General features: G+C 40.8%; 1 protein-coding gene across 20 annotated transcripts in view; it reads left to right on the plus strand.

Moving 5' to 3' along the window:
- Positions 1–13,412, plus strand: part of ATF1 (activating transcription factor 1) — a 60,518-nt gene extending 47,106 nt beyond the window's left edge. For 19 of the 20 annotated variants that reach the window (XM_045365232.3, XM_045365234.3, XM_015430919.4 and 16 more), the window contains 4 exons: positions 1,313–1,443; positions 5,806–5,988; positions 6,077–6,236; positions 11,760–13,412. In XM_045365232.3, coding sequence (XP_045221167.1) covers positions 1,313–1,443; positions 5,806–5,988; positions 6,077–6,236; positions 11,760–11,904 — 619 coding nt within the window. In that variant the 3' untranslated portion in view covers positions 11,905–13,412. Of the gene's footprint in view, positions 1–1,312; positions 1,444–5,782; positions 5,989–6,076; positions 6,237–11,759 lie in introns of those variants that run through there. The other variant, XM_065525184.2, reaches the window with a different exon arrangement.
- The last annotated feature ends 12,571 nt before the right edge of the window (positions 13,413–25,983 follow it).

The following is a 25,983-nucleotide window of genomic DNA, read 5'->3' on the forward strand; positions in this document are numbered from 1 at the left end:
ATCCCCAATTGTCTTGAAAGACCTTTCTTTTTATCAAGGAATACTTTTTCCATCCCTTATTCTTGTCATTAGTGCCATTTCACTGAGTCTGAGGGATATCCATGGGATCATATTTACCTCTTTTTGTTAAAATAAGCAATTTTATACATCATTGATACTCTGCATTTTATAGTAGTTTTTCTTACCTACTTCCTTTGGAGAACTGTTTTACGGGTTTTTATTTTTTGTTTTTGTTTCTTTTGAGACAGAGTCTCACTCTGTCGCCCAGGCTGGAGTACAGTGGCACCATCTTGGCTCACTGCAACCTCCGCCTTCCAGGTTCAAGCAATTCTCCTACCTCAGCCCCCCCAAGTAGCTGGGATTACAGGCACACACCACAATGTCCAGCTAATTTTTGTATTTGTGGTAGGGATGGGGTATCACCATGTTGACCAGACTGGTCTCCAAACTCCTGATCTCAAGTGATCTGCCCACCTCAGCCTCCCAAAGTGCTGGGATTACAGGTGGGAGCCACCATGCCCGGCCCTCTTTACTCTTTAATATGTAATCAGCCTGGAGCACGTCATTATAATAATATGTGCTAAATAAAATGATTCTTTGGAATAATAGTTTAAATGTCTGGTAGATTATTGGACTCTCACTCTGTCGCCCAGGCTGGAGTGCAGTGGTGCGACCCTGGCTCACTGCAACCTCTGTCTCCTGAATTCAAGCAATCCTCCTGCCTTAGTCTCCCAAATAGCTGGGATTACAGGTGCCCGCCACCATGCCCAGTTTATTTTTGTATTATTAGTAGAGACAGGGTTTCACCTTATTGGCCAGCCTGGTCTCGAACTCCTGACCTTGTGATCCGCTGGTCTCGGCCTCCCAAAGTGATGGGATTACAGGCATGAGCCACCACTCCTGGCCAATTATTGTAACTTTTACCTGAGATTGAAAAAGTTTTAGAAATTTCTTTTTGTGGCTGGGCATGGTGGCATATGCCTGTAATCCCAGCACTTTGGGAGGAGGAGATGAGTGGATCACTTGAGGCCAGGAGTTCAAGACCAGCCTGGCCAACATGGTGAAACTTCGTGTCTACTGAAAATACAAAAATTAGCTGAGTGTGGTGGCTTACGCTTGTGGTCCCAGCTACTTGGGAGGCTGGGGCACAAGAATCTCTTAAGCCAGGGAAGCAGAGGTTACAGTGAGCTGTGATGGCGCCACTGTACTCCAGCCTGGGTGACAGAGCAAGATCTTGTCTCAAAAAAAAAAAATTTCTTTTCGTGAAGTCATTCACATTACCAATGTTTAATAGAGTTCTGTTTTTTTACAGAAAAATTTTGAAAGACTTATCTTCTGAAGATACACGGGGCAGAAAAGGAGACGGAGAAAATTCTGGAGTTTCTGCTGTCACTTCTATGTCTGTTCCAACTCCCATCTATCAGACTAGCAGCGGACAGTACAGTATGTATAGGAATCAATTTCCACGTTATAAACACACAAAACCTGACTTTTCTGTAGAAAGACATGGTGTTAGAAAAACTGTCATACTTTGATAGTGATGATTATTAAAGGATGTTTTCAGCCAGGAATAATGCAAAGTACTGTTTCGCATTATTTCATTTACTCCTTACAACAACTTTGTGACATAGGCAGTTATCAATGTATGAGGGAACTGAGACCTACATCATTAGATACTGTTTTGTTTTGAGACAGAGTCTCGCTCTTGTCGCCCAAGCTGGATGCAGTGGCACGATCTTGGCTCACTGCAACCTCCACCTCCTGGGTTCAAGTGATTCTCCTGCCTCAGCCTCTGGAGTAGCTGGGATTACAGGCGTGTGCCACCATGCCCGGCTAATTTTTGTATTTTTAGTAGAGAGGGGGTTTCACCATATTGGCTAGGCTGGTCTCGAACTTCTGACCTCAGGTGATCCACCCACCTTGGCCTCCCAAAGTGCTGGGATTACAGGCATGAGCCACTGTGCCCGGCCTTATTTTGTCCATTCTTTTATCTATGTAGTTCCATACATAATTGCTGTATATTAGTATAATTCCTTTCAGAACATTCCTGGCTTTTTTTTTTTTTTTTTTTTTTTGAGATGGAGTTTCGCTCTGTTGCCCAAGTTAGAGTGCAGTGCCATGATCTCAGCTCACTGCAACCTCCACCTCCCTGGTTCAAGTGATTTTCCTTCCTCAGCCTCCCAGGTAGCTGGGGTTATAGGCGTGCACCACTTTGCTTGGCTAATTTTTGCATTTTTAGTAGAGACGGGGTTTCACCATGTTGGCCAGGTTGGTCTCGAACTCTCCTCACCTGAAGTGATTCACCCACCTCGGCCTCCCAAAGTGCTGGGATTACAGGCGTGAGCCACCACTCCTGGCCCCTGCCTATTCGTTAAAAATATTTATTGTTTGATTTATATACAGTAAAATTCACTCTTTGGGGAGTTTAAGTCTATGAGTTTTGACAAACGTAGAATAGTATAACACCACCAATCAAGACTGAGTTCTATCACCCTAAGGAATTTACTTGTGCTGCCTATTTGTTGTCTCCCGCTCCACTCCTAACATTAATCTTTAAGTTTCATTCAGTCTTGCCACAAAATATATGTCCCATCTGACTACCTCTTGCCATCTCCAACCACTACCAGCTTAGTTTAGGCTGTCATCTGACTGGAGTAGGCATCCAGTTGGTCATCTTGCTTCCATTCTTGCCCTAATAATCAGTTTTCCATGCTGTGGCCAAAGTGATTTATTTAAGATGTCAACTAGATCACATCATTCCTGCTCAAAGTCCTCTAGTGACATTTTATCACACTTAGAATAAAATCCAGATCTTACAAGGCATGACATTTAGGATCTGCCTACCACTCTGACCTCATCTCCTGCCACCTGATGGCATTCTGACTGCCCCAGACTTCCTAACTGTACCTCAGACACACAAGCTTGTTTCTGCTTCAGGATCTCTGGAGTTGTCGTTGCTCATGCCTGGCATGTTCTTCCCCCAGATCCTTACATGGCTTGCATCCTACACCCCTGCTCTGCTTAAGTGTCACCTCCACAAAGAGACCACTCTTTTTCAGACTTGTGGCTCCTCCCTTTAGTTTTCCTTAATCTCCTATATTTTTCTTTATAGCATTTACATATAATTAAGTTAGTACACATTAGTTTAATTATAGACTGTATGTATGTAAGTATAGATTAGCTTATTTATGATCTGTTTTACCCACTAGAATATAGCATCCTTAAGGGAAAGAACCTTATTTGTTTCATTCACAACTACATCCTTGACATATAGGACCCGGCATATAGTAGGCTTTCAGTTAAGTTTGTTATGAATAAATTAATTTAGAATATATGTATAGAATACCACTTAAGAAACTGGGGGCCAGGCCCGGTGGTTCATGCCTGTAATCTCAGTACGTTAAGAGGTTGAGGCTGGAGGATTGCTTGGAGCCACATTCAGGACCAGCCTTGGCAACATAGCAAGACTGCGTCTCTACAGAAAAGTGAGGGAAAAAAAAGAGCCGGGCATCATGATATGTGACTAGTCCGATCTACTCAGGAAGCTGAGATGGGATGTCTTGAGCCTGGGAGGTCGAAGTTACCGTGAGCCCTGATCGTACCACTGCACTCCAGCCTGGGCAACAGAGCAAGACCAATCTCAGAAAAAGAAAGAAAGAAAAAGAAAGAAACTGGGAGCAATGGTTGCAAGGAAAGAAGCTTGGGAGCAGAGATCAGAGGTAGTGGGGAGGTTCACATGTTATCACTGAAATAAGTGTAGTACAGACTAGTATTTAGGGCAGCATGGGCCAGTAGAACTTCGTATGATAATGGGAATGTTTTATGTCTGCATTGTCCCAGAATAGTAGCCACTAAAGCATGTGTGACTATTGAGTGCTTGAAATATGGCTGGTAGAGAAAGTGAAATTTTAATTTTGTTTAATTTTAGTTAATTTAAATAGCCACATGGGGCTAATGGCTACCCTATCAGACAGCTCAGTTTTAGAATAAATACAGCACATTAACAGGTAAATACACATGTTAAGAACAGGAAGATATGTTGCAAAAATGAAAATATGTATTAACATACTTAATATCAAAACATTTGCATCTACAGGTATGTATTTTGGTATATTAGGTTGGTGTAAAAGTAATTGCGGTTTTTGCCACTGAACATAATGGCTAAAGTATATTCAAGTCTGATACTGATAAAGTCTGTATAAGCACAGGAAAATAATGGGAAACATGTGCACCAAAAATAATAATTATCTCAGGATGGGGTCGGAGGGGGGACAGTGAAATAGAGATAGATAATGGGACCTTTAATTTTATTGATGTTTATACTTACATAAATATGTGTGTGTGTGTGTGTATATATAATAATGTGTTACAGGGAAAAAGATTGAAACTAATTGTTAATATAACTTCACAGCAAATCTCTGAGCCTGTTACGGTGGATCACGCCTGTAATCCCTGCACTTTGGGAGGCCAAAGTGGGAGGATCACTTGATTTCAAGACCAGCCTGGGCAATATAGGGAGCCCCTATCTCTATAAAAAATTTAAAAATTAGCTAAGCATGGTCATGTTCATCTATAGGTCCAGCTACTTGGGAGGCTGAGGTGGGAGGATTGCTTGAGCCCAGGAGGTAGAGTGCAGTGGTGAACCAGGACCACACCACTGCACTCCAGCTAATAAATATTTTGAAACTCATAAGTTAAAATTGGGGCAGTTGGGGAGGGATAATTATGAACGTGTGAAAAAAATATTTTTCCATCAAAATACACACATATACATGTATTTTGGCTTCCTGGTAGCCAAAACATAAAAGGAAAAAATGTTACATAACTCTAATCCAAAAAGAGGGTACAGAGATGAGGCATTCAATTCTGAAGATTATATGGGAATTGAATAATGCTAAAATGTTTTCTATTTGGTCATGCCTTATGGGCATTTAAGGGCTGAGGAGAAAGCATGAACACAGGTATAATTCAGTGAACAAATGTTTGTGGGAAGCTAAGTAGTGTTTTCTACACAGTGGCTTTCTGCTATCTTTATTAGTGATTTTCACTAGGAAGTAAATGAATAGATTACATTTCTTAACTATCACTTAAGTAAATATCTTAATAACATGTAATACATTTAACAGTGGTACCACTAGAAAATGGAGCTAAGAAACAGTATAAAAATGACTTATTTTCTCATTATATAACCTTTTATTCTGTTGAATTTTTTTCCATAAGCACGTTATCTATTCAGAAATATTTTGAAGTAATAACCTTTATAATGCTTTTGACTCAAAATTAGAAAGTATGTTTATGTTTCCTTTTTATTTTTTCTTAAAAATTAACTATCATAGGGCCAAGCGCAGTGGCTCATGCCTGTAATCCCAGCACTTTGGGAGGCTGAGGCGGGTAGATCACCTGGGGTGAGGAATTCGAGACCAGCCTGGCCAACATGGAGAAACTCTGTCTCTACTAAAAATACAAGAATCAGCTGGGCATGGTGGCGCACACGTGTAATCCATGCTCCTTGGGAGGCTGAGGCACAAGAACGGCTTGAACCCAGGAGGCAGAGGTTGCAGCGAGCTGAGATTGTGCCACTGCACTCCAGCCTGGGCAGTAGAGTGAGACTCCATCAAAAAAAGAAAAAAAAAAAAATGCTGTTTTATTCCTTTTACATGTAGTTCACCTAAAGTAGTCAGCAGTTACCAAGTAGAACTGCATTCATACCTGTTTTAGTAAATAGTGTTTGTGGGCTTTTTGCCACTCCTTTGAATTAGTGTATTGTATAACCTTACAATAGCTGTTTTCTCTCTTTGATTAAAGTTGCCATTGCCCCAAATGGAGCCTTACAGTTGGCAAGTCCAGGCACAGATGGAGTACAGGGACTTCAGACATTAACCATGACAAATTCAGGTAGTACTCAGCAAGGTACAACTATTCTTCAGTATGCGCAGACCTCTGATGGACAGCAGATACTTGTGCCCAGCAATCAGGTGGTTGTACAGAGTAAGTATGCTTTCTGTCTACAGAAAATCTCCTAACACTCTCAGAGACACTTAACCAACTAACTCATTCACTCTTGTTTGCCTTCTAGCTGCATCAGGAGATATGCAAACGTATCAGATCCGAACTACACCTTCAGCTACTTCTCTGCCACAAACTGTGGTGATGACATCTCCTGTGACTCTTACCTCTCAGACAACTAAGACAGATGACCCCCAATTGAAAAGAGAAATAAGGTTAATGAAAAACAGGTAGGTAGTAAAATCATACTACCAGAACGGGTAATGTTTTTACAAATCTCAAAACATAACCAGATGTTAACTGGAACTGTATACAGTCATGGGCTCCATGACAATGTTTAAGTAAACGATGGACCACATATATGAATGATGGTGGTCCCATAAAATTATAATGGAGCTGAAAAAGTCCTGTGGTAATGTCATAGTGCAACACATTACTCACATGTTTGTGGCAATGCTGGTATAAACAAACCTATTGTGCTGCCAGTCATTTAAAGTGTAGCACATGCAATTATGTATAGAACATAATGCTTGATACTATAATAAGTGAATATGTTATTGGTTTATGAATTTACTATATTTTATCATTAAAGTGTGTATGCCTTCTACTTTTTTTTTTTTTTTTAAGTTAACTGTAGGCCAGGCATGGTGGCTCACGCCTGTAATCCCAGCACTTTGGGAGGCTGAGGCGGGCAGATCCTGAGGTCAGGAGATCGAGACCATCCTGGCTAACACAGTGAAACCCCGTCTTTACTGAAAATACAAAAAAATTAGTCGGGCATGGTGGTGGGCACCTGTAGTCCCAGCTACTCGGGAGGCTGAGGCAGGAGAATCGCGTGAACCCAGGAGGCGGAGCTTGCAGTGAGTCGAGATTGTGCCACTACACTCCAGCCTGGGCAACAGAGTGAGACTCCGTCTCCAAAAAAAAAAAAGTTAACTGTAAAACAGCCTCCAGGCAGCCCCTACAGTAGGTATTCCAGAAGAAGGCATTGTTACCATAGGAGATATCAGTTCCCTGTGTGTTATTGCCCCTAAAGAGCTTCCAGTGGGATACGGTATGGAGGTGCAAGACAGTGATATTGATGATCCTGACCCTAGGCTAGTTAGCCTAGGCTAATGTTTGTGTTGGTGTCTTAATTTTTAACAAAAAAGTTCAAAAAGTAGAGAAGTTATATTTGGTTTTTGTGGGGTTTTTTAAGACAAAGTCTCACTCTGTCACCCACAGTGGAGTACAGTGACACAGTCTTGGCTTACTGCAACCTCTGCCTCCTGGGCTCAAGTGATCCTCCCAGCTCAGCCTCCCAAGTAGCTGAGACTACGTATACCACCACACCCAGTTAATTTTTTTTTGTTTTTGGTAGAGATGGGGTTTTGCCATGTTGCTTAGGCTGGTCTCAGACCTGGGCTCAGGTGATCCATCCACCTGCCTCAGCCTCCCAAAGTGCTGGGATTACAGGCATGAGCCACTGCGCCCAGCCTAAAAAAATGTAAAATTAGCTAGTACAACCACTATGAAAACCAGTATGGAGATTTCTCAAAAAACTAAAAATAGAAATCTACCCAAAGGAAATCAGTATATCAAAGGGATACCTGTACTCATAAGTTTATTTGCAGCACTATTCACACACAATAGCTAATAGCATCAAACTGTGTGTCCATCAGTGGATAAATGGATAAGAAAGAATTAAATCATGTCATTTGCAGCAACACGGATGGAACTGAAGGTCATTATCTTAAGTGAAATAAGCCAGGCACAAAAAGAAAAATATCACATTCTCACTTATATGTGGGAGCTAAAATATTTGAACACATAGAAGTAAAGAGTGGAAAAATAGGGCCGGGCATGATGGCTTATGCCTGTAATCCCAGCACTTTGGGAGGCCAAGGCGGGAGGATCGCTTGAGCCCAGGCGTTCAACACAAGCCTGGGCAACATACCCATTGCTACAAAAAAAAAAAAAATTAGGCATGGTGGCATGTGCCTAAAATCCCAGCTACTTGGGAGGCTGAGGTGGGAGGATTGCTTGAGCCCAAGGGGTTGAGGCAGCATGATTGCACCACTGCACTTCAGTCTGGGCTACAAAGCAAGATCCTATGTCAAGAAAAAAGAGAGAATGGAAAAATAGATAACAGAGACCGGGAAGGGTGAGGGGCAAGGAGGAGGATGAAAAGAGTTAAAGGGTACAAACCCATACACAGTAAGATAAAAGGAATAAATTCAGTGTTTCATAGCAGAGTAGGATGGCCATACTTAACAAAAACCTATTAATACTCAGGTGATAGACACCCTGAATGCCCTGACTTGACCACTACACGTTATATACATGTAACAAATTTTCTCATGTACTCCATAAATATGCACAAAAACATTTTAATAGAAAAAAAATACAGGCCAGGTGTAGTGGCTCACAAATGTAATTCCAACATTTTCGGAGGCCAAGGCGGGAGGATGACTTGAGCCCAGGAGTTTGAGACCAACCTGGGCAACATAGGGAGACCCCATCTCTTAAAAAGAATTTAAAACATTAGCCAGATGTGGTAGAGGCAGGGGAATCACTTGAACCCAGAGGCAGAGGTTGCAGTGAGCCATGATCATGCCATTGTACTCCAGCTTGGGCAACAGAGCAAGACTCTGTGTCAAAAATAAAACAAAACAAAAAAAAACACACACAAGTAGTTAATAATCATATAAAAGACTACTCAACCTTATTAGTAATCAAAGAAATGCACATTAATGCTACACACTTAGATATGCTTTATACCCACCCAATTGGCAAAAATTTTAAAGTCTAACCAAGAGTTGGCAAGGATTTGGAACAATGGTCAAGAATTCATAGCTACTACTATAGGAGTGAAAATTGGTGCAGCCATTTTGGAAATTAGGCCTTATCTTGTACAGCTGACGTGAGTATACTCTGTGACCCACCTGTTTCAGTCTGTGTCACGGAGAGAAACTTGCAGGAAGTGTGTATAAGAATTTTCGTAGCAGCAAAAAATCAGGAAACAACCTTAAGATTCATTGATAACAGAATAGATACATATTGAACCTAAACATAAAAATGGGGGAAAAAAAGAATAGGTACATAAATTGTGACTGTATTTATACAATGGAATGTTTATCTGTAATGACTGAATGAGTAATCATTTCAACATGAATAAATCTTAGAAAATGTAAAAAAACAAGTTGCAACAGAATACACAAAGTATGATATAATTTTAGAAAATAAACTAAATGATAGGCAGTTTTAGGGTCATATACGTATGTACTACAGCTATAAAAATAAGAAATGAGATGTCACATGGCAAAAATTATAAAGTGGTAATACTGTCATTGGGCATATAAGGAAAGGGGTACCTCACATACATTACTGGGGGAAATACGGAGTTTTATGGTATCTACTTGCCCCACATTTCTACTTGTATGTGACAAAAGATAACGTAAACAAACTTAAAAATAAGGGAAATATATTTGCAACTTTTATATACAGAGAAATAATTATAAGATGTATAGATTATATAAAGATTTATTTCTGTAAATAAGAGACCTAATGGAAGGAAACTGGTCTGTGAAATACGGCCTTGTAAACAATGAGGTTATTCCAAACTTTGTGCATAATCAGGGAAATGTTAAAGCAGTGAGGTTCACTTTTTGTCAGCCACTAGACTGACAACCATTTTAAAATGTTCATAACAGGCACTCTTTGTACCGCCCGTGGGAATGTAAATGGTACAGATACTCTGGAGGACAATTTGGCAAATCTTTTTTTCCCCTTTTTTCTTTCTAGTTTGACTCTGGGAATTTTTGCTTCCTTTCCCCCCGCCCTGCCCCCCCATTTCTCTGTACTTCAATGGATATAAGTTGGCACTATCTCTTGACTTTAAGTGAGTATAGCTTGTGATCCTGCAAGAAATACATGTGTAGAAATACATGTAAAGAATGGAGGCTGAGCGGGTGGCTCACGCCCATAATCCCAACACTGTGACCAGGAGTGAGACCAGCCTAGGCCACATACTGAGACCTCATCTCTACAAAAATAAAATTAGCTGATGTGGTGGTGTGCACCTGTAGTCCCAGCTACTTGAGAGGCTGAAGTGGGAGGATATCTTGAGCCCAGGAGGTCAAGGTTGCAATGAGCCGTGATTGTGCCATTGCACTCAGCCTGGGTGACAGAGTAAGACCCTGTCTCAAAACAAAGAAAAAAGAAAAAGAATGTTTACTGGAAGCCACTTAAAAATCTGTTAACTCCAACAGAGCTTAAAGGTAAAAATAAATAAATAAAAGTATTTTTGTGAGGTGATAGATTTTGTATAGTGCTTTTAAAAGGAGAGATGTGTACTAAAAAAGCAAGTTGCAAATAGTATCTACATATATAGCATGAAAATCTTAAAATAGTACTGTTTCTTTTTTTTTTTTTTTTTTTTTTTTTTTTTGAGACAGAGTCTTGCTCTGTTGCCTAGGCTGGAGTGCAGTGGCGCGATCTTGGCTCACTGCAACCTCCGCCTCTCAGCTTCAAGTGATTCTCCTGTGTCAGCCTCCCAAGTAGCTGGGATTACAGGCATGTGCCACTGTGGCTAATTTTTGTATTTTTAGTAGAGATGGGGTTTTGCCATGTTGGCCAGGCTGGTCTCGAACTCCTGACCTCAGGTGACCTGCCCGCCTTGGCCTCCTAAAGTGCTGGGATTACAGGCATAAGCCACCATGCCTGGACAATACTTCCTATTTCTATATGTATATAAACTTACATATGACTTCACAGAAATGTTTTAAGAGGACATGCACAGAACTGAGTATTTGCTTAAGCATTGTTCGTAATTTGAACTTAAATAAAAGAAGTAATGTGTCAGAAGTTAACCAGAGGACCCATAATTTTACTCTTTGGTATTTATTCAAGAGAAATGAAACCTGTCTACAAAAAGACTGGCACAAAAACGTGCCTATGCAGCTAACCCTAGAAACAGCCCAAGAGACTGGATAAACAAATGGTGGTTATATTCATACAGTGGAATATGTCCAGCAATGTAAAGGAACAACCCCCCACACAGCAACATGGATGAGAATCTCAGATGTGCTGAGTGAAGGGACACCAGATACAAGAGTACGTAGTGCATGACACTCTTACATGAGGTTCTAGAATAGGAAAAAAACTAATCTCTGGTGATAAAAATCAAAACAATGGTTGCTTGGAAGGGGACTGACTAGGAAGGGGCATGAGGGAACTTTCTAGGACAGTGGGAGTGTTCTATTTTCTTGACAGGTGTGGGTTATATAGGTACACACAATTGCCAAACTGACTGAATTCTACACTTAAGATCTATGTGTTCACTATATGTAGATGATACTTTAAAGAGAAAAAAAGGTGACCACGGAAAATTACTGAAGAACATTTACCATTTAAAGAACGTGAAGTTTTTAGGCCGGGCGCGGTGGCTCAAGCCTGTAATCCCAGCGCTTTGGGAGGCCGAGACAGGCGGATCACGAGGTCAGGAGATCGAGACCATCCTGGCTAACACGGTGAAACCCCGTCTCTACTAAAAATACAAAAAACTAGCCGGGCGAGGTGGCGGGTGCCTGTAGTCCCAGCTGCTGGGGAGGCTGAGGCAGGAGAATGGCGTGAATCCGGGAGGCGGAGCCTGCAGTAAGCTGAGATCCGGCCACTGTGCTCCAGCCTGGGCGACAAAGCGAGACTCTGTCTCAAAAAAAAAAAAAAGAACGTGAAGTTTTTTCTAACAATGATTTTTTAATGCTCATATTTAGAGAAGCTGCTCGAGAATGTCGCAGAAAGAAGAAAGAATATGTGAAATGCCTGGAAAACCGAGTTGCAGTCCTGGAAAATCAAAATAAAACTCTAATAGAAGAGTTAAAAACTTTGAAGGATCTTTATTCCAATAAAAGTGTTTGATTCTTAAGAAAGAAAATATTTTTGTGAACTTGCATAAAAATTAAATGGATTTCTTAGTGGAGTTTTATAAATTAAAAGGTCAAAAGTTAAACTTTTTATTTAGGCTTTTCCAACTCAAGGATAACTATCTTATGCACGATATCTAGTGACAGAAGGAGAAAGTGAAAAATGACCTCAAGGAAACTGCGGGCACAACTGGAAGCTTTGTAGAAATTAAACATATTCAAGGAGCAAGAAATGAACTTTCAGAAGTCTAAATTTTCTAAGTAACCAATAGTTGCCAATCCAAAATGGCAGAGAAGATGAAATTTGATAAACTGAATTTTTAAAAGTAAATCAATTTACCCTACAGGTTTGCATTTCTGTTTGCTGAAATTTACCTTTTTTAGTTATATATATATGTGTGTGTGTGTGTGTGTGTGTTTCTGCCAATAAATTCTAAATTACAAAGGTAAGAGAAAACCTAGTACATTACTAAATATATAAAGTATGTGTTCTGATTATGTATACTTGTTCTACTGTCAAGTCTTTTTAAGTGGGTTTTTTAAAGTTTGTTTATTGGACTTGAATGGATTTTTGAGAGTGGGTTAATTATTTTTAAGATCTTATCCTAAAAGGCATCTAAGGTACATGAATGGAGTATGATGATTTTATAACATTTTTTATCAGAATGGAAAAAGAACTGTTTAAAAGTTTGATACTTTTAAATAGTTGGTTTTTTTGCTTACTCTGGTAATGGTGATTTTCTACAAATACATAATAAATTGTTTTTTTGATTCTATATTCTGTATGCAGTTGAATATCCATTACTTATTCTGCTGTGCTTTAATAGAATGGAATGTTTACAGGCCCTTAAAATATTATTTTTTAAAAACCTTCTGAAGATGCATACCAAAGTTTTTCTAAGAAGATTTTATAATCAATTTAATAATGTAAGGTTTATCAGATTCGATTATAGTTATTAAGGCAATTTTATGTTAGAGACTATTTTGTAATGTAGTGAATGGTACCTTTATAAGAAAAGTGACTGCCAATATATTTTTATAGCTGATCTTTTTAAATTCTAATGTTGAGTTTTTAATGATTATTTTAAATGTTTATATACTTTAGTAAAATTTGCGTCTCAAAGTATCATTTTTATATTATAGGAAGTAAAGTTTTCAAATTGGCTAATACTTGCTTTGTAAATTTTGTATGCAGTTTATCTAAAATTCAGAAATACTGTCAGTACACCAGTGTTTAACATCTGTATTTCCAATTTGTATACAGTTTAAAATTGTACTGCAGAACTGTTGTGTGCTTCTTACACAGTATGTATCATATTGTTGTCTGTGAAATTAAAGGACATTTGATAGTCTACCGAATGTAAAATATAATGCTTGGTATATTAATGATAAGCTTGCTGGTGGCCATACTGTTAATTATCCTAATACTATGTAGAAATCTTAACTGATACATTTGTGTTTGACCCTCCTGATGAAATTTCTCATTAAAAGGGTCTTTTAAAATGGGACTCTGTTGACTTGACAGCACTTTAAGAAAAGAAAAAAAACTTTGATCACCAGGGGGATTACTTATACCACTTACTACCTTGTATAAAGCCAGACTCTCAAACTGGTGGCCCATTAGGCCTAAAAATATGGGAGGTATGAGGTCACTGGGTTATGTCAAAAGACTGTTTCAACAGATAATATATTATTGGGTAGACACCATGCTTGTCTACAACAGGTAGCCTAGCTCTTAGTGCCTTAACAGCTGGACATCTGCAAATATTTGTAAACTGCTGCCTTCAGACTTTTGGTATAGGGCCTTGCTCACTGGACCCAGTTACTTACTCTAGCTGTATGAAACACGCCAGGGCAAACCATTAATGGTTCCATAAATGCATAACAAATTATTTTCCTGTATGTTTTTCTAATTGGAATCCAATGTGGGACTTACCAACTTTTTAAGGGATTATAGTCCAAACATGAAATTAGACTTCCAAAATGCAAAAGACTAATCAATCAAATTATTTCCTTAGTTCAACTTGCTATTTTACTTATCAATGTGCTCATTTATATATTTATGGAAATAGATTATTGTCCACAAACACACAGGGTAATAAGATACTCCTTTAATAATATTGAACAGAGCAGGAAGAATGGGCATTTGTTAGCATTTTGGAATTCTTACTATATTTATTCGTTCAGCAATTTTATATATATATATTTTTTTTTCTTTTTTTTTTTTTTTTGAGAAGGAGTCTTGCTCTGTCACCCAGGCTGGAGTGCAGTGGCACCATCTCGGCTTACTGGAAGCTCCGCCTCCCAGGTTCACTCCATTCTTCTGCCTCAGCCTCCCCAGTAGCTGGGACTATAGCCGCCCGCCACCACACCCAGCTAATTTTTTTTGTATTTTTAGTAGAGACGGGGTTTCACTGTGTTAGCCAGGATGGCCTCGATCTTCTGACCTCGTGATCCGCCCGCCTCGGCCTCCCAAAGTGCTGGGATTACAGGCGTGAGCCACCGCGCCTGGCCAGCAATAATTATATTGCAACTACTAGGTTAAACTTGCGTTCTTCTCCAGTTAAAATATGGGGTCACAGGAGGGATATAAAAATGTGTATTAGGCCAGGCGGGTGGCTCACACCTGTAATCCCAGCACTTTGGGAGGCTGAGGCATTGGGATTGCTTGGTGACAGGAGTTTGCGACCAGCTTGGGCAATGTGGTGAAACCCTGCCTCTACAAAAAGTGCAAAAAATAGCTGGGCAAGGTGGCAGGAACCTGTAGTTTCAGCTACTCGGGAGGCTGAGGTAGGAGGATAGTTTAAGCCCAGGAGATCGAGGCTACTGTGAGCTGTGATTGCACAACTGCACACCAGCCTAGGTGACAGAGCAAGACTATGTCTCAAAAAATGTATTATGGCTTGGAATTATATAATGAGTTGTCATGATGGCAGTTCAGATTCCCACAAAAGATGCTATAAAATTGATAAAATGAAATTTGACTAAGGGCTTAACGGCTACTTTAAAGGAAAAATCACAGGTTATAGTAAAAAAAATTTCATAGCTTTACAAAGTACATCAAAACCTAATCATAATCATCATTACATCATTTACTCTGTTGTACAAAGTAGCGTTTTTTTGTTGTTTGTTGTTTTTTTGAGACAGAGTCTCGCTCTATCACCCAGGCTAGAGTGCAGTATCCCACTCGGCTCACTGCAACCTCTGCCTCCTGGGTTCAAGCAATTCTGCCTCAGCCTCCCAAGTGGCTGGGATTACAAGCATGTGTCACCATGCCCAGCTAATTTTTGTATTTTTAGTAGAGATGGGGCTTCACCATGTTGGCCAGGCTGATCTCGAACTCCTGACCTCAAGTGATCTGCCCACCTTGGCCTCCCAAAGTGCTGAGATTACAGGTGTGAGCCGCCTCGCCTGGCCTGTTTTTAATAAATACTGTTTGTTTTACTATAAAAGTGAAGGAACACATACCTCAAGATAGTGGAATTCAGAAGGCTGTTCTAGGAGAGTTTGGCAGGAATTTTTGAGGGACAGTCATTTGGAAGAGGTTTAGGCCATTTAACGCCCCCTCCTCCCACTTTTTTTTTTTTTGGGGGGGGGGGAGACAGAGTCTTGCTCTGCTCTGTTGCCCAGACTGGAGACTGGAGTGCAGTGGCGTGATCTTGGCTCACTGCAACCTCCACCTCCCAGGCTCAAGTGATTCTCCTGCCTCAGCCTCCTAAGTAGCTGGGGTTATAGGCGTGTGCCACCACACTTGGCTAATTTTTATAGTTTTTAGTAGAGGTGCAATTTCTCCATGTTGGCCAGGCTAGTCTCGAACTCCTGGCCTCAAGTGATCCACCCACCTCGGCCTCCCAAAGTGCTGGGTTTATAGGCGTAAGCCACTGTGCCCACCACCCCTCTTCCCACTTTTGAGATTGAGATTCTGATAACTGTCTCCCTTTATTGGTGCAAATTTTTTTGTAGCAGACATAGGTAGGCATTAGAGACTCTATCTCTCTGCCATTGCATGGTTGAGATCCTTTTCCTCTCTATAGATAAAATTATATATATGTGTGTGTGTGTATAGGAAAAAAAAATATGTATATATATTTTGAGGTGGAGTCTCACTCTGTTGCCCAGGCTGAAGTGCAGTGGCACAATCTTGGCTCACTGCAATCTGCCTCCCAGGTTCAAGCGACTCTCCTGCCTCAGCCTCTCGAGTGTCTGGGATTACAGACGTGTACAACCATGCCTGTCTAATGTTTCTATTTTTAGTAGAGACAGCGTTCTGCCATGTTGGCCAGGCTGGTCTCGACCTCCTGACCTCAGGCAATCCTTGGCTGGGATTACAGGTGTGAGCTACCATGCCTGGCCTTCCCTCAATATTGATAGGGTTACATGCAGCAGTTTTCTGCCTTTAGTAAGTGTATATAACAATTTTTAACTGGTAAATTATGTATCAATCTAAAATTATTTTAAGTCCAAGGTTTCTATGTACATAATATACATAGTCATGTAATTTCCTTAATATCTGAAATTTATTGAGTGCTTATGCACCAGGAAATGTGTTCAGGTAATGCTAAGGTAATGTCATTCATTCACTCAGCAGATATTTATTGAAGGCCTTTTCTATTCCAAGCATTACTAGGAAAAGAGTGATGAACGAAGCAGTGATACAGCTCTTGTTGAACTTAGGTCTTAATGTCATCCTCGAGACTGGCATTTGCCTAAGGTTATATAAGCATTATTAAGGGATCTAAGATTTAAACCCAATTTCTAACTGCCCATTCTAAAATATTAATAGTAGTCCCTCCCCAGTACACCTAACACAACCCTTATTAAACTCTAGGGGGAGACTGTCTAATTCTGTGCTCTCCTATCTCCCCACAGTCTAGGAAACTATCCCCACAGTCTAGTCTAGTTCACTGGAGGACTTTGTAATGCAGATGCTCCTTTACTGTTTTTTGTTTTGTTTTGTTTTGTTTATTTGAGATGGAGCTCTGCTCTTATTGCCCAGGCTGGAATGCAATGGTGTGATCTCAGCTCACTGCAGCCTCCGCCTCCTGGGTTTAAACGATTCTCCTGCCTCAGCCTCTGGAGTAGCTGGGATTACAGGCAAGTGCCACCACGCCTGGCTAATTTTTGTATTTTTAGTAGAGGTGGGGTTTCACCTTGGTCAGGCTGTTCTGGAATTCCTGACCTCAGGTGATCCACCCGCCTTGGTCTCCCAAAGTGCTGGGATTACAGGTGTGCACGCCTGACCTCCTCTACTGTTAATGATGCGGTTATATCCTGATAAACCCATGGTAAGTTGAAAGTATTGTAAATTGAAAATGCATTTAATACAGCTAACCTAGCCAACACCATAGCTTAGCCTGGCCTGCCTTAAACGTATCCAGAATGCTTAAATTACCCTACAAGTAAATCATCTGGCAACACAGTGCACTGTAGAGTAACAGTTGTTAACCCTGGTGATCACGTGGCTGGCTGGGAGCTGCGGGTCTCTGCCACTGCCCGACATTGCCAGAGTATTATACTGAATATCAGCAGCCCAGGAAAAGTTCAAAATTTGAAGCATGGTTTCTAATGAATGAGTATCGTTTTCACACTATCATAAAGTCAAAAAATGGTAAGTCGAACCTTTGTAAGTTGGGAACCGTGTTAAATCAATGAAGTTCTGAGTTCAAACTCAGTAAGGTACAGAAAGGTTTGAAACGTTGCCCAAGGTTACACAGTAAATAAGAAAACTAGGGTTCATACCTAGATCTGATAAATTCCAAATTGTTGTTTTAACTATCAGAATATACTTTCTTTCTTAACGTGTGGTGTGGAAGAGTCTGGAAAGCTTTATTCCATTGCATCATAACTTACTATGAAAGACTTTAAAGGTTATATTTAAATGTGTCCACTAGATGGCAACCCTCCATTTTAAAATCACAGAAGTTTTATACGCTGATTTACACAGCTCTAACTCCAAAATAACTTTTTTTCTTTCCTTTTTTTTTTTTTTTTTTTTTGAGACGTGGTCTCGCCCTGTTGCCCAGGTTGGCCTTGAACTAGTGAGCTCAAGCAGTCCACCTACCTTGGCCTTCCAAAGTGCTGGGATTACAGGCGTGAGCCACCACGCCCAGCCCAGTCCATGTTTTAATATTGACATGGATCCATAAATAATGCATACTGGGTTGTAGTATTTTTTTAGAAGTTTATAAATGGTACCTTAATACTGTACCATTCCATAAATGAAAGATCAAGTAGACCAGAGGAAATTTAGTAAGGAGTGTAGGTATGGTAATTTAATAATTAATTTTGGGAAAAAAATGATCTAAACATTTTTGCCCAACTGACAGCTCTTAGAATTTAATATCGCATCTGGGGAAAAGGCTTGCTAATTTTTTTTTTTAATTCAGAAAAGTTGCAAATAACATAGGCTAAGTTTACAAAACATTTAAACAAAAACTGCCTTAGACTTCTTAGCAATACATTTTTTAAAAGGAAAGGCCACATCACGTGAACCCGGGAGGCGGAGCTTGCAGTGAGCCGAGATCGCGCCACTGCACTCCAGCCTGGGCGACAGAGCGAGACTCCGTCTCAAAAAAAAAAAAAGGAAAGGCCACATCTAATGCCAGTTGTAGTCAAAGATAATCAAAACAAATGGAATTCCTATTAATTAACTATGTACTAAGTATTGTGGTAGGCGAAGGATGCCAAATACATATGAACCATGGTTTTTCACAAGCTCAAACTCTACTTCTGGAGATGACAAAAAGAGAACAAAAGGGCCCTTTACTTTTCACTTTATCATTGTGCACAAATACCTAGAATTCTATACCCAGTAAAAACATTCATCAATCCAAAAGAAGCAGAAAGGAGAGAAAAAGAAATAAACAGGTGGGACAAATAGCCCAAAATAAGATGGTAGAAATCAGTCCATATGTATAAATAATCATAATAAATGTAAACGAACTGGGCATTTAGTCAAATGACAAAGATTGTCAGGTTGAATTAGGAAATAAAATCTAACTATATGTTGCTTATAAGAAGTAAATTAAAATATAAGGAAACAGCAAGGCTGAAGACTTGGTACTTTAAGTAAAAACATGGAAAAACTTATACCAAATACTAGCCAAAAGAAAGCTGGCATAACTATATTGAACAAGATAGACTTTAAAGCAAAAATAATTACTTGGGACAAAATCAGCCACTAAAAAAAAAATAAAGGATTCAGGTTGGACATGGTGGCTCACTCCTGTAATCACAGTACTTTGGGAGGCTGAGGTGGGCGAATCACCTGAGGTCAGGAGTTCAAGACCAACCTGACAAATATGATGAAACCCCATCTCTACTAAAAAAAAAAAAAAAAAATTAGGTAGGCATGGTGGCATGTGCCTGTAATCCCAGCTACTCAGGAGGCTGAGACAGGAGAATCACTTGAACCCAGGAGGCAGAGTTTGCAGTGAGCTGAGATCATGCCATTGCATTCCAGCCTGGACAACAAGAGTAAAACTCTGTCTCAAAAATAAATAAATAAAATAAAATATTCAATTAACCTAGAAGATAAAACACATCTAAACTTCAGTGCACCTAATACAGGATCTGGATGTTAAGCAAAATAGAGAAATATGAGAAATTTAAAAAAAAAAACCTTTAGCAATTTACCCGATGTCCTGTTCTCCTGCGGCTAAGCTGGTACTGAAACCACAATACAAAGTCCTTCCCAGTCTTCCCTCCATTTTCCACAGGCAATGGAGCCGCTCCCTGTGGCCACCAGCACCACTGGCCCACTGGTGGCTCTGCCAGGCCACTGCCGATGTTTGCTTAAAGCCTAAGGGCTCTTCTGTCAGCCTTGTGGTCAATGCTGCCAGGTCTGGGACTCACCCTTCAGGGCAGTGGGTCCCCCCTGGCCCAGGACAAGTCTAGAAATGCTATCCAAGAGCCTAGCCCTGGATTCGGGGAGCCCCAAGAGCCTGCTTGTTGCTGTAGCCCATTGTGGCCGAGCTGGTACCTCGGGTGCAAGAAAAAGTCCCCTTTGCTTTCCCCTCCGCTTTTCGCAAACACAAGGAGTCTTTCGCCATAGCCACCACAGCTGGGAATGCGCTGGGTCTCCCTCGAAGCCAGCACGTTTCTTTAGTCAGCAGGTGATAAATCCTGCCAAGATTGGATCCTTCTCTTCAAGGCAGCAGGTTCCCTTTTGGCCCAGGGTGTGTCTAGAAATGTTGTCTGGGAACTCAGGCCTAAATGGAGGCCTCATGACTCTGCCCAGCGCCCTATCCTTCTGTGACTGAGTTGGTATCCAAGATGCAAGACAAAGTCCCCTTTACTCTCCACTCTCCTCTCCTTAAGCAAAGGAAGGACTCACTTTCGTTGCTATGAGCTGGACTGCCTGGGGCCAGGGGAGGGAGGGTGTTAGCCTTCCCTTAGCTATGCCAGCTGGTGTTGCCTGAGGTCATGTGCCCCCCTAGTTCACTGGCTCTAAGCCCAGCCTAGCACTAGGGGTTGCACAGGAATTGCAGTCCTTGTGTACTAGACTGCCTTTCAAGTATACCTAGGACTCCAGAGCACTACAGCCCGCGGTGGTGAGGCTGGCTGTGAAACTCAAGTTCCGACTGCTGGGATGGGCAATTTTCCCCGTGGCTAGGGCTTGTCCAAATGCCCCCTCTATGCATGGGCACTGGTTCCACTCTCACAGGGCAGCACTGAGTTCAGTGTGAAGTCACTATCTCTCCCCAAAGCACACAGATACTCTCTGTGCGCTGCAGGGCCACTGCCAGGGGACTGTGGAGGGGTGTTAGACTCAAGACTGTCTCTCCTGCCCTCCTCAATGCCTCTTTTGGCAATGCAAAGTTAAAACCAGGTATTGTGACTGCTCACCTAATTTTTATTTCTTGTGACAGTGCTTTTCTGTGTGCAATTAGTTGTTAAATTTGGTGCTCCAGTGGACAGATGAGCAGTTTAGGCTTCTATTCTGCCATCTTGCTCTGTGCCTCTCTCCATTTATTTAGATCTTTCAGACAGGGTCTTACTCTGTCACCCAGGCTGGAGTGCAGTGGTGCTATCACGGCTCACTGCAGCCTCAACCTCCCCAGCCTCAAGCATTCCTTCTATCTCAGCCTCCCAAGTAGCTGAGACTACAGGCATGTGCCACCACACACAGCTAATGTTTTTGTATTTTGTAGAGATAGGGTTTCGGCATGTTCCTCAGGCTGATCTCGAACTTCTGGGCTCAAGTGATTGGCCTGCCTTGGCCTCCTGAAGTGCTGGGATTATAGGTATGAGCTACCACGCCTGGCCTTATTTTCTAATATTGAACCACCAGTCTTGTATTCTCAGAATAACCACTACTTGGTCATGATATATTATCGTTTTTATATAATGCTGAACTTAATCTGCAATACTTTATTGAAGATTTTTGCATCTCTCTTCATAAAGGATATTTTTCTACAGTCTTCTGTCCTTGTAATGTCTTTGATTTTTGGTATTAACGTAATGCTGGCTTCATTTAATGAGTTGCCATTAAATAATTATAATTCATATTAAAGTATAATAGTGTGATTATATTTTAAAAGACCTTATGTTTTCAAAATAAGTATTAAAATACTGAAAATTATAATATTCTTAGAATTTTCTTATCACATTTACTTTTATTAATAAAAGTTATATTACTTACATATGTATACAAATGGTTAGTGGAAAAAAAAAACCATTATTGTCTCTTTCCCAGTACACAGCAGCACACTAAACAGACCTCGGTGATATTCTGCAACAATGACCGATGCTGGTGTAGAATTCTCACTTTTTAGAACCTTTAAAAACTCAAGTGAGCTGTATGACACCTTGATTGCTTTAACTCCATTGAACTGTGGCAGTATAAAGAAGCTAGGGTTCTTTGTGATTCTCCAATGCCAAAAATAAAGTTGGAAACTTGGATTCCTGTTTGACTCTACTGTATTAAGTGATCAGAATAAAATTATGGTAAGGCTAATCTTCAACCACTTCATGTTTTTCACTCCTGCTTTCTATAGTGAACATCTGTTGTTTCTATTTGCTCTAAACCCCTTTCCTTTGGGGATCAGGCCCACTACTCATCCAATGTGATTCTGACAGGAGTTATCAGTGAAAGTGCATATGTCCCAGATCTGGCCAAGATCACAGGCCCCCATCCCTTTTTCCACAGGGACTGGTCCAATGCAAGGGCAGGAGATCCGGGAAGACCAGAGTCCTTTTACAGGATTTGATTTGTGGACCCTGGAAAAGGACATTCTCTCTCTCCCTTTTGAATCATGGATTGTAAGGATGTGGACTTGTATTTGACACTGACCCATTATGTGGGAGGGCCAGTCTGAAAATGAAACCAGGAGACAAAAACAGTCTGGAGGTGATGGTAAAGAGCCTGGGCAACAGCATCCTGAGGCTTAGCATCAGCTACACCTATGGATGCTATTAAAGTGTTGATGTTGTTACTTCAGTGAATCAGAGCACAAATGAAGTATTTCTTCTCTAAGGAATCAAACACAATGTATTTTAGAACGAGACAGGACTAAACCTTTTTTTTTTTTTTTTTTTTTTTTGAGATGGAGTCTCTGTTTGGAGCGCAGTGGCACAGTCTCAGCTCACGGCAACCTCCACCTCCTGGGTTCAAGCGATTCTCCTGCCTCAGCCTCCTGAGTGGCTGGGACTACAAGCACGACCAACACACTTGGCTAATTTTCATATTTTTGATAGAGACGGGGTTTCACCATGTTGGCCAGGCTGGTCTCAAACTCCTGGCCTCAAGTGATCCACCCACCCAGGCCTCCCAAAGTGCTGGGATTACAGGCATGAGCCACCTCTCCCGGACTGATTCTTAGAATTTACTTCCAAATAATTTTGGACATTGGGGAAAGCAGATGGAGATAAAGTGTAGTAACACTGGGCATGAATTGTTAATTGTCAAAGCTGGGTGATGGGTACATGTGGTTTATTAATCCATTTTTGTATATATTTGACATTTTCCATACAAAAAAGTTTAAAAACTAAATGGCATTGAAACAATTAGTTATTCATACAGGAAAATAAGAAAATTGAATTTCTACCTTACACCGTACACAAAAATCAATTCCAGGTAGATGGAAGAAATAAATATGAAAGACAAAAACTATAAAACCTTTATAAGATACTGTAAGGAATAGCTTTATGACCTCAACTTAGGGAAGGATTTCTTAAGTCACAAAAAGTATAAAACAAAGGAAAATACCGTTAGATTCAATTATGTTAAAGTTAAGAATTTCCTCCTAGCCAGAGCAATTGGACAAGAGATACAAAGGGCATCCAAATTGGTAAACAGGAAGTCAAACTGTTGCTGTTTGTTGATGATGTAATTGTATACCTAGAAAACCCTAAAGACTCATCCAAAAAGCTCCTAGATCTGATAAATGAGTTCAGTAAAGTTTCAGGATACAAAATCAATGTACACAAATCAGTAGCACTACCATACACCAACGGCCAAGTTGAGAATCAAATCAAGAAAACTCAACCCCTTTTACAACAGCTGCAAGAAAATAAAATACTTAGTAATATACCTAATCAAGGAGGTGAAAGATCTCTACAAGGAAAACTACAAAACACTGCTGAAAGAAATCACAGACAACACAAACAAATGGAAACACATCCCATGCTCATGGATGGGTAGAATCAATATTGTGAAAATGGTGATACTGCCAAAAGCAATCCAGAAATTCAGTGCAATTCCCATCAAAATACCACCACTGTTCTTAACAGAACTAGAAAAAACAATCCTAAAATTCATATGGAAGCAGAAAAGACCCTGCATAGCCAAAACAAGACTAAGCAAAAAGAACAAATCTGGAGATATCACATTACCTGACTTCAAACTATACTACAAGGCTATAGTTACCAAAACAGCATGATTCTGGTATAAAGATAGGCAAATAGACCAATGGAACAGAATAGAAAACCCAGAAATACAGCCAGATATTTACAGCCAATTGATCTTGGACAAAGCAAACGAAAACATAAAGTGGGGGAAAGGACACCCTATTCAACAAATGGTGCTGGGATAATTGACAAACCACATGTAGAAGAATTGAGCTTGATATGGTTAGGCTTTGTGTCCCCACCCAAATTTCATCTTGAATTGTAGTCTCTGCAATCCCCATAATCCCCACATGTCATAAGAGAGACCAGGTGGAGGTAAATGAATCATGAGGGTGGTTTGCCCCATGCTGTTCTCGAGATGGTGAGTTCTCACAAGATCTGATGGTTTTATAAGGGTATCCCTCTTATAAAATGGTTTTATAAGACATATCCCCCTTTGCTTGATACTTCTCCTTTCTGCTGTCTTCGAAAGAGGGTGCCTTGCTTCCCCTTTGCCTTCTGCCATGATTATAAGTTTCCTGAGGCCTCCCCAGCTATGCTGAACTGAGTCAATTAAACCTCTTTCCTTTATAAATTACCGAACCTCGGGCAGATCTGTATAGCATATGAAAACACATGAATACAGTAAATTAGTATTGAGATAAAGGGGCACTTCTATAAAGATACCCCAAAATGTAGAAGCAACTTTAGAACTGGGTAACAGGCAGAGACTGGAAGAGTTGGGAGGGCTCAGACAAGAGAGAAGAATGTGGGAAAGTTTAGAACTTCCTAGGGACTTGTTGAATAACTCTGACCAAAATGCTGATAATGATATGGACAATGAAGTCCAGGCAAGGTGGTCTCTGATGGAGATGAGGAACTTGTTGCAAACTGGAATAAAGGTGACTCTTGCTATGCTTTAGCAAACAGGCTAGTAGTATGTTGCCCCTGCCCTAGAGAACTGTGGAACTTTGAACTTGATTGAGATGATTTAGGGTATCTGGCAGAAGAAATTTCCTAGCAGCAAAGTGTTCAAGATATCACTTGGGTGCTCTTAAAAGCATTCAGTTTTATACATTCACAAAGAGATGTTTTGAAACTGGAACTTACATTTAAAAGGAAAGTACAGCATACAAGTTTGGAAAATTTGCAGGCTGACAATGTGATAGAAAAGAAAAACCCATTTTCTGAGGAGAAATTCAAGCCAGCTGCAGAAATTTGCATAAGTAACAAGGAGCTGAATGTTAATAGTCAAAACAATGGGGAAAATGTCTCCAGGGCATGTCAGAGGTCTTTACAGCAGCCCCTCCCATCACAGGTCCAGAGGCCTAGGAGGAAAAAATGGTTTTGTGGGCCAGGCCCAGGGCCTTGCTACTTTGTACAGTCTTGGAAGTTGGTGCCCTGTTTCCCAACTGTGACTAAAAGGGGCCTATGTGCAGCTCAGGCTGTGGCTTCAGAGGGTGCAAGCCTCAAGCCTTGGTGGCTTCCATGTGGTGTTGGGTCTGTAAGTGCAAAGAAGTTAATAATTGAGGTTTGGGAACCTTTGCCTGGATTTCAGAAGACGTTTGGAAATGCCTGGATGCCCAGGCAGAAATTTGTTGCAGGGGTGAGGTCCTCATGGAGAAATAATGCTAGGGCAGTGCAGAAGGGAAATGTGGGGTTAGAGCTGCCACACAGACTCCCCACAGGGGCACTGCCCAGTAGACCCCAGAATGGTAGATCCACTGACAGCTTGCACCATGCACCTGGAAAAGCTACAGACACTTAATGCCAGCCTGTGAAAGCAGCTGAGGGGTGGGGCGGGGGGTGGTGACTGTACCCTGCAAAGCCACAGGAGCAGAGTTGCGGAAGGCTGTGGGAACCCAACTCTTGCATCAGCATGACCCGGATGTGAGACATGGAGTCAAAGGACATCATTTTGGAGCTTTAAGATTTGACTGCCCTACTGGATTTTGGACTTGCTTGTAGCTGGCAGCCCCTTTGTTTTGGCCAATTTATTTGCAATGGGTGCATTTACCCAATGCCCATACCCCCATTGTATCTAGGAAGTAAGTAACTTGCTTTTGATTTTACAGGCTTATAGGCAGAAGGGACTTGCCTTGTCTCAGATAAGACTTTGGACTTGGACTTTTGGGTTAATGCTGAAATAAGACTTTGGGGGACTGTTGGGAAGGCATGATTGGTTTTGAAATGTGAAAAGGACATGAGATTTGGGAGGGGCCAGTGGTGGAATGATACAGTTAGG

The sequence above is a fragment of the Macaca fascicularis genome, chromosome 11 (genome assembly GCF_037993035.2).
Source record: "Macaca fascicularis isolate 582-1 chromosome 11, T2T-MFA8v1.1".
Taxonomy (NCBI): domain Eukaryota; kingdom Metazoa; phylum Chordata; class Mammalia; order Primates; family Cercopithecidae; genus Macaca; species Macaca fascicularis.